We start from the raw sequence: 8,391 nt of genomic DNA on the forward strand, positions 1-8,391 counted from the left end.
TTGTGCTCGACACCCCTCAGGTTTTTTCCTTTCAAGCCACTAGGTCTTTCCCAGAAGGCACCTCAGAAGGTGCCTCTGTGCACGTGAAGGCAAGCGGCTCAGCTGAGTCTGCTCTTTCTCTTGCTGTGCCTCTGACTGCTGAAGAGGGGGAGAGTTCAGCAGCATCCACAGATTCCCCCGCGTGCCAGAGGGAAAGGCCTAGTACTAGCATGGTCTGGGATCATTATGAACTGGCAGATGATCCCGCGTTTGCCATCTGCATGCGCTGCTGAGCCAAAAATCAGCCGGGGCAAGGGAACAAAGCACATGACCACCTCGGGGACTCTGAATCATCTCCACAGGTACCACCCCTTTGCCACAGAAACAGCCCAGCTCCCTCCACAGCCCCGGTCCTTGGCGTGAAGGAGAGCTCACCGATGGCCTGACTGGCAGCACTAGTGCCCTGTGAGGGAGAGGTATGCATGATCTCCACCCCGGCTGCTCCAGATGTCCGAGGTGAAGTGTACGGTCACCTGCAGATTTGCCGTGTGCAGCTTTTCCCTCAAGTGTTCCCTGCATGCTTCGTATAGGGAGGGCACCACCACCTTGCTGAAGGTGGTGCGTGCGGGCACCTGGTAGGATGGACAACAGTGCCGGGAGCTGCCTGAACCCTGGCTGCTCAACAAAGGTGAAGGGCTGGCCATCCAGAGCAAGCATCTCCCCAATGGTCTGGTGGTCCTCAAGCCCTTCCTCGAGGCCACTGAGACCCTCAGTGCTGCTGCTGATTCCTTCCTCAGCCAGGTGGTCCCCATAGTGAAAGAGCTCCACAGCCAAATGGAGAGCTTCCTGGTGGCCAATGTTCCTGGCTGGGGCAGGCCGCTTTCACCAGATGTGCAGGCACTGGTGAGGCGGCTGAAGGACGGCCTTAGGAAAAGGCTTGAACCCTTGGGGTCCAACGCAGTGCATATGCTGGCTGCCATCTGTGACCCAAGGGTGAAGGACACCATATGTGGCAGCGAGTTACTGAGTCACTGGAGGGAGGTACTTATTAAGAAAGTGAAGGAGGCGGAATGGCAGAGGCGGGGGGAAGTGGAACAGGGTGATCCACTGCCTGAACCCAGCCGCCCATCCACAAACCAGTCTTCCCCTCCACCACAGGCACTGCCAATATGGGCTAAGGTCATGGCAAACATTAGGGGGTCCAGACCCACCAGACCCCAGGATCAGGCAGATAGGCAGGCACCACGGTGCGAGGGCTATATTGCCGAGCCTGTGGAGCCCCTGGACTGTGACACCTTGGCCTACAGGGCAATCCACAGCCCGATGTGGCCTGATCTGGCCACAGTTGCCCGGGAATACCTGTCCTGTCCACCGACCAGTGTGCCAAGTGAGAGGGTGTTCAGCATGGCTGCGGAAGTTGTGACACCCCACCACACCTGCTTGGTTCCTGGTTTGGTGGAACAGCTCGTGTTCCTCAAGGTGAACCTACCGCTGCTGGGCTTCCCCAAGCTCCAGGTGTGGACGGACTGAGTGCCACCCTCCTCACTCCATCTGGATCACGAGTTTTGCCTGTCAGCAGCCTAAGGTGCAGTTTCCCCCAAACCCCTGTACCTATCACCGTGAAAGTTGGCAGGCTTTGTGGGCTCCTCCGGGGCTAGCAAGCCTGCAGTTTTGAGCTCCCTGTGGCTTTCCACACAAGTCACAGGAGGTCCTCTCTCAAGAATTTGGGGTGCTGTTTTTCCAGCCCCCCTGAACCCATCTTGTTGAAACTTGGCACGCTTTGTGGGCTCCCTCGGGAGCTACCATTCCTGCATGTTGCATCAAGATCAGATAATGCCAAAGTTATAGCCTGCTTCGACCTTCCCCATTATAGCCTATGGGGAAGTCAAAGCAGCTCAAATATTCAACTGAGCTTTGACCTCAAGTCGAAGCGGACGGCAAATCAAAGCGGGACCCAGTTTAATATTTGACGTGGCCGTCGAACCGAATATTACCTACTCTGCAGAGCCCTAATGCATACATATTTTACGTACACGCAATAAATTAAAGGATCCTATATTCCTTTTCATTATTTTAAAAGGGAATTAATAAGTACGTTGTTAAAGTGTCAAAAACAAAGTAACAAAACAACAATTTTATCCAAGGGGCCACAGAACATGTTGAGTATCTATTTGAATGCATATGTGATTTTAATCATAGGTCTATCCTCCTCTTAATTCATATTAAGAAAACAGAAAATATGAATATTTACGTAGAAAAGAATTACAAGAAAAAGCTCTAGTTTTGAGCAAACTTTCTCCTTCAAGTAGTTTTATATCATTTCCAGGATGAATTCAGGATGACCAAACAAAAGAATAATAGTTCTCATAGAAAATCTTTCAACAGTAGGTTAGATCAGGGGTTCCTAAACTGTGGTACGTATATTCCTGGGGTACTAGTATGCAGGACATCTCTGAGGGGTATGCAACAGAAATTGTGTAATGGTGGATTTAATTTTCATAACAATAACAAACAGGTATTTAAGAGGTCAAAATAGAAAAATGTATCCTGGTAGGGATACATGAGCATATGGTAAATCTGGAAGGGGGTACACAATAAGAAAAAGTTTGGGAACCTCTGGATTAGATGAAACAGATAGAAACAAGCATGATGTATTGAGTACTACTGATCCTGGATTTTGCAAATTTGATGACTGTAGTCTCTCTCACACTAAAAAGTATGTGGACTAGATTCAAAACAGACTTGGGCACCTAAATCCAAAACTGATATACAACCTCAACCCAAGCTCTTGCCTCTCTCGGAGGCAATCTAATCCTAGAAACACCTAGAATTCACAACATCCTTTCTTTTTTGGCTTGATAATTCTCCAGCTGCCTGGACTTCTACTTCTCCATATGCCCCAAACTTTCTCTAGGATCCAGAAACTAAGCAAAGTGATGCAGAAGTTCCAAAGAGAAATTCAATACAGAAGAATGCCTAAATCAATCCAGCAGCATGCATAAAGCCGACCAGCAATAACAGACTGCTCAGAAAATCCATGTTACATCATGTCTTATTTATTGATCAAAAAAAAATCACAACTAGACTTTAAATCATTACTTCTTTCCAGATATCTCTTACATTAATCCATTATTTACTTCTTATTTTACAGATTTTTTAAAATGTTGGGCACAGACATTTTACATCCAAGTTAGGAAAGTTACCCACTACATTTATATAGTAGCCCAGGGATTTTCAACTCAGGGTACGCCTACCCCTGGGGGTACTTTGGAAGGCTCCAGGAGGTATGCAGTAGTGCCACAGAGAAGCCAGTGGCACTCCCAGTTTTGTTGTCACATGCTTGGTGTTAGACCCCACCCGCCATCGACCAGCCACTGGGAGACTCCCTGCTTTGACTGGCTGCCAGGAATACTCCGACCAAAAAGGGTTGAAAAAACCCTGTAGTAGCCCAACAATTAGACCACTCACCCAGGAAAGGGAAGACCTGAGTTCTGTGCCCTCTTTTGCCTGATATTATCTAATCAAGCACAGATTCTAGGATGGATAGCACTTTCTCTTGTGCAGTTGAATCTATACCGACTATATGGCCATGAATGCAAGAATCAGAGTCAGGAAGAGAAAGCACAAGAAGTATGACTGCAGTTTAGTGTACTCACTTAGGATGGGGCAGTGTTTGGTTTCAACTGCTGTTCCCAGGATTACTGCTACTGTTTATGCATTTTCCGTTCAACTGTTCTGGTTAAACAAAGTGGGAACCAGTATCAGAACTCAAGAGTTCCTGCTAAATGCCGTAAATCAGTAGGCAAGTCATGTTTCCTCTTTGCCTTCTTTTTTTGACCTATGATTCTTGAATTCTGGTCTGCAAAATGTGGCATGCACATGGAGACAGAAGGTGCACGAGTACTACTTTCCTTCAATTCCTTCTCTGGTGGTTTAGTTTTAAAAAAGAAAAGAAAAGAACAAGTCCTAATTACTGCTTTTAAAGGAGAATTTTAGGAGTCTGTCCTCAGAAGAGGACTTTGGACTCTGTATCCCAAGTGGATCAAGTTGCCTGCCTGGAGCCTCAACTCAGGTGCCTAGCCTGTGAAGTGGGGGACAGACGTTCATCTGGGTAGTCCATCAAATGTGTAAGAATGTAAATTTAGCAAATTCTCATTAAAACAGAGGGGAAAGGTGCATGGAAAGGGGCTTGCAAAGCTGAGATGTTGGATGCTATATAAATGCACATTACTACATTAACTGACAAATGTACCATGAAATTTGCTAAAGTTTAAGGGTTTTAAAAACTATATGGATTAAGCATGTTCATGTGGAACTTTAATGAAGCAATTAACAAGGATCCTGTTTTTTTCTGATAAAAAAAGATCCCCAGTTTCTGGGTTAAAAAAAAAGAAGTAACCCAAAGTCCACATTTATCTGTGATTAAAATGAAACACTACCAATATAGAGATGCACTAAAAAAAAAAAAAAAAAAAAAAAATCTATTACAGTGGTGTTTCATTTTAACCACGGTCAAATGTGGATTTTGGGTTACTTTTTTAATCCAAGAATTGGGGATTATTTTCTTTTAAATCAGAGAAAACCAGGATCCCTGGTGATTAATCATGCAAATCTGACTGCATATTTCTGCATGCTGTTCTGCTAACTCTGCCATTTATAAGTATGCAATAAAAATTTACATGAAACTTGTAATTTACCTCTTTGAATACTGTCATGATTCACTACTTACCTCTTCTGCAGCAAATTTTAAGACAGCTGTGAAAGGTGTATTTTCAGGCACACTTAACCTAAAATTAAGAGTAAAATGAAAGTAGAAAATATTATTTCTAGGCTAAAGTAAAGAGCCATTCCAAACTTCTAAAACTGCAGTTCACAATTTCAAATATCAATGGCTGCCCTCATACAATGACTTGAAGTTGCAGAAAAGTAGGTTTAGACTGGATAGTAGGAACAACTTCTAGCAAAGAAGAACAGTTGACAGTGGAACAGCCTGCTTAGGGAAGCTGTGGAATCTCCATCATGGGAGATGTTTGAGATGAGGTTGGACAAGCATTGGTCATCAATGTCCAGATGTCTATTCTCTACTATGGGCATGTCCCATGTTTCTGGGCTTTGTCGGTTGCCACATGGGGCTAGGAATCACTGCCTATTATGTGCATCAGGGTTTGTTTGTTTGTTTGTTTTTTTAAACATTCTTCAGAAACACTGGGGGTTGGTTGTAGCCAAGGCTTGGGATTAACTGGGGCGTGCCAGTGCTGGGACCAAAACCCAGAGGTTCCTCCACTCAGAGTCAGACCAACTATCATATCTGAGGCCAGAAAGGAATTTTACCCCATGATTTGACTGTACAAACTGTGGAGGATTTGCCTTTCCTGTGTAGTGGGAGGGCATGGCCCTCTTCCTTGGATCTCCTGAATGCACTTTAAATATCTCTCTTGTAGCAGCAGGTCATTGGCTATTGCAGATCCACTGCTTTACCTGTGGTAGGTTAGGGTGTTGTGCCTTGTGATTAGGTCAGGGTTGAATGCACAGTTTCACTAATATATTGGACAATGGATTTGTACAAGATAGTTTCAATAGGGATGATCCTGCCTCTATAGGGGGTTGGACTAGATGACCTCTGGAGGTCCTTTTCATCTCTACTTCTGTATGTTTCTATGAATTAAAACAACATTATGTGCTTCAGTGTTTTGTTTGAGCAGCATGCACATAAGCATGCTGCAAAAGTGTTATTTTCTTTCAATAAATTAATTTTGATTTATTACTTGCACACATTCCAGAAGCGATACATTTACAAAAAGAAAAATCATGTGACAATTTCAAGTTTCTAGCCTGTAATTTTCCAAATGTGTTAGACGATAAATTTTCAGCGTCATCTTCCATAGGAAACAATTGAATACAATTGAACAATTGAATAGGAGTAATATTATTAGTTTTAAAGTTGGATCTCAAACCATTTTACAAGACCGTCTTGATAGGTCACAAAAGTAATACATGTGGTCACGAATGCTCTACTACACCAGACAGATTTGTGAGGATTACTAGATACTACAGCACATTAGAGTAATGATATCTAGACAGGTTAAGTTAACAATAACAGAAAGTTATATTTCATCATCAGTGAAAAACATGCATCAGGGAGGAAGACAGAGCTCTCAAAACACTTTTTCTGTGCATCCTTCTTTATATACTGTACATCAATATTGTGAAATTAGACAAGTTTATAGTCCACCTGGGCTATTATAACCTTAGACTGAAGATATTCCTAAAACTGTAACTGCTTGCGACTGGGAAGGGGATACAATGGGGAGCAAGGAGGGGGGTGGGGGTTCATACTGCATACTACATATGCCTTGTTTCTTATACTTTTCCTCTAAAGCAGTGGTGTCAAAATTTTTAGGTCCCTACAAACTGGATGAGTAGCTGAGTAGCACCAGTGTGGTCTATGGGTAAAACTGGGCCCTCAGATTGGCCCTGCACACTAAATCCAGTCCATGGAGCCAGTCTAGGTGGGAGTGCTGTGCGCAACAAAACATGCCAGATCCAGCCCTGGATGCCACATGAAGGTCTAGCTGCTGACCTACCACAGGTTAGATGAAAGGGCTCTGTGGGCTGGTCTGACCTGTAGGCTGTATCTTTGACACCCATAACCAATATGCTGCTCTACTTCCTGAACTAGAATAATAGCTGCTTACTATTGTTGACCAGAGATGTGGTCAACAAAATTTTCCACTGTTTTATTTTTCCATGGGAAATTTTCCATTTCTAAAAATTCATTGTTTCATAAAATTCATTAGTAACAATGAATGGATACCAATCCAATATTAGGCAAGCTTGGCAGTTTCAAAGTTGTAATTAATGTTTTTCAGGTGATTATCCCTAGGAAGTGAGAGAGAGAATACATATGCTTTATTGATTTGTAAACAGGAGGTTAAATATGCTCACATAATAATCCAAGGTAAAAAAAAAAAAAAATCAAGCTACGAATTTACCTAATTGGCTGTGCAGGTCAAATCAAAACCAAAGTTAAAATTCTTGTTTCATCTCGGACTGCAAGTGAAAGCAAAACCAAAAGCTAGAACCATGATAAATTTTTGTTTCATTTTCAGTTCAGCAAACACACAGAGCAGGGTCTCAATTCTGTTCTTGAGTTGGGGAAGTTGGAAGTGTTTGCATAAGATGTTATTATGACTGCTTGAAACCAAAAGCACTAATAAACTAACAACTCCACCATCGGAGAAAGAACCCACACCATACTTACAGGCTCAGCAGTACTAGGTCTGAAAAGAGACTTGGGGGTCACGATTGATCACAAGAGGAACATCAGCCACAAATGTAATGATGCAGCCAGCAAAGCAAACAAAACTCTGGCCTACATCTCCTGATGCATCTCAAACAAGAACCAGAAAGTCATTCTCCCACTTTACTCTGCCTTGATGAAACCACAGCTGTGTCCAGTTTTGGGCTCCACAATTCAGAAAGGATGTGGAGAAGCTTGAGAGAGCCCAGAGAGACATGCTCATGATTAGAGGATAAGAGAAGCAGGCCTTATGAGGAGAGGCTGAGAGACATGGAACTCTTCAGCCTGAAAAAAAATGTAGGCTCAAGGGTGACTCAGCCTATAAGCATATAAGAGGCATGCACCAGGAATTGGGAGAACGTCTGTTCACCAGGGAACTCTATGGGAAGACTAGGTGCAACTGTCACAAACAGTCTTGGAAAACTGTTTTAGGCTGAACATAAGGAAAAACTTCTTTACTGTCCGAATCCCTAGGGCCTGGAATAGACTCCCCACCACAGAGGCAGTGCAGGCACCTACTCTGGAGTCCTTTAAGAAACACTTGGATGCCTATCTTGCTGGGATCATTTGACCCCTGCTGATTGCCTGCCCTCTGGGCAGGGGGTTGGACCCAACAATCTTGCGAGGTCCCTTCCAGCCCTAATGTTTATGAAAGCTATGACATTTATAATGCCTAATCAGAAAACAAACACTAGTGTGTGGCATCATTATAGTGAAGTTCAAACCACTGAAGGAGGGCAGAAAGTTGGTAGATGTAAATATTGCAGGCAGAAGTATGCTAACTGTGCAACAAGAATGAAGAAACACTTAACTAAATGTAGAAACTGTACTGAAAGAGTACAAGTCATATACAGAAAGCTAATACAATCAAGAGGTAGAACAACAACATTTGAGAAAAATTAATACTGGAAGGAACATTACCACCCATCATTTAAGTTACTGTCACATTAGCGCTTATAGCATTCTCTTAGACAGACAGTATGACAGAGTTTAAACAATGGTTATTCACAGGATTGGTCAAACAGGATCACTGACTCTGATGTCAGATAGCTGGACTGATATACAAGAAAATCTTTTACTGAACCAATATTCATGAAAGCAATTGCTACAAA

General features: G+C 43.3%; 1 protein-coding gene across 1 annotated transcript in view; it reads right to left on the reverse strand.

The window, feature by feature from the left end:
* Positions 1–5,370, reverse strand: part of UFM1 (ubiquitin fold modifier 1) — a 26,697-nt gene extending 21,327 nt beyond the window's left edge. The window contains exons 1-2 of the mRNA XM_019528517.1: positions 5,311–5,370; positions 4,709–4,810 (exon numbers count right to left, since the gene is read on the reverse strand). Coding sequence (XP_019384062.1) covers positions 4,709–4,810; positions 5,311–5,370 — 162 coding nt within the window. The remainder of the gene's footprint in view (positions 1–4,708; positions 4,811–5,310) is intronic.
* Positions 5,371–8,391: the final 3,021 nt, after the last annotated feature.

This window comes from Crocodylus porosus, unplaced genomic scaffold, assembly GCF_001723895.1.
Source record: "Crocodylus porosus isolate Cpor-Errol unplaced genomic scaffold, CroPor_comp1, whole genome shotgun sequence".
Taxonomy (NCBI): Eukaryota; Metazoa; Chordata; order Crocodylia; family Crocodylidae; genus Crocodylus; species Crocodylus porosus.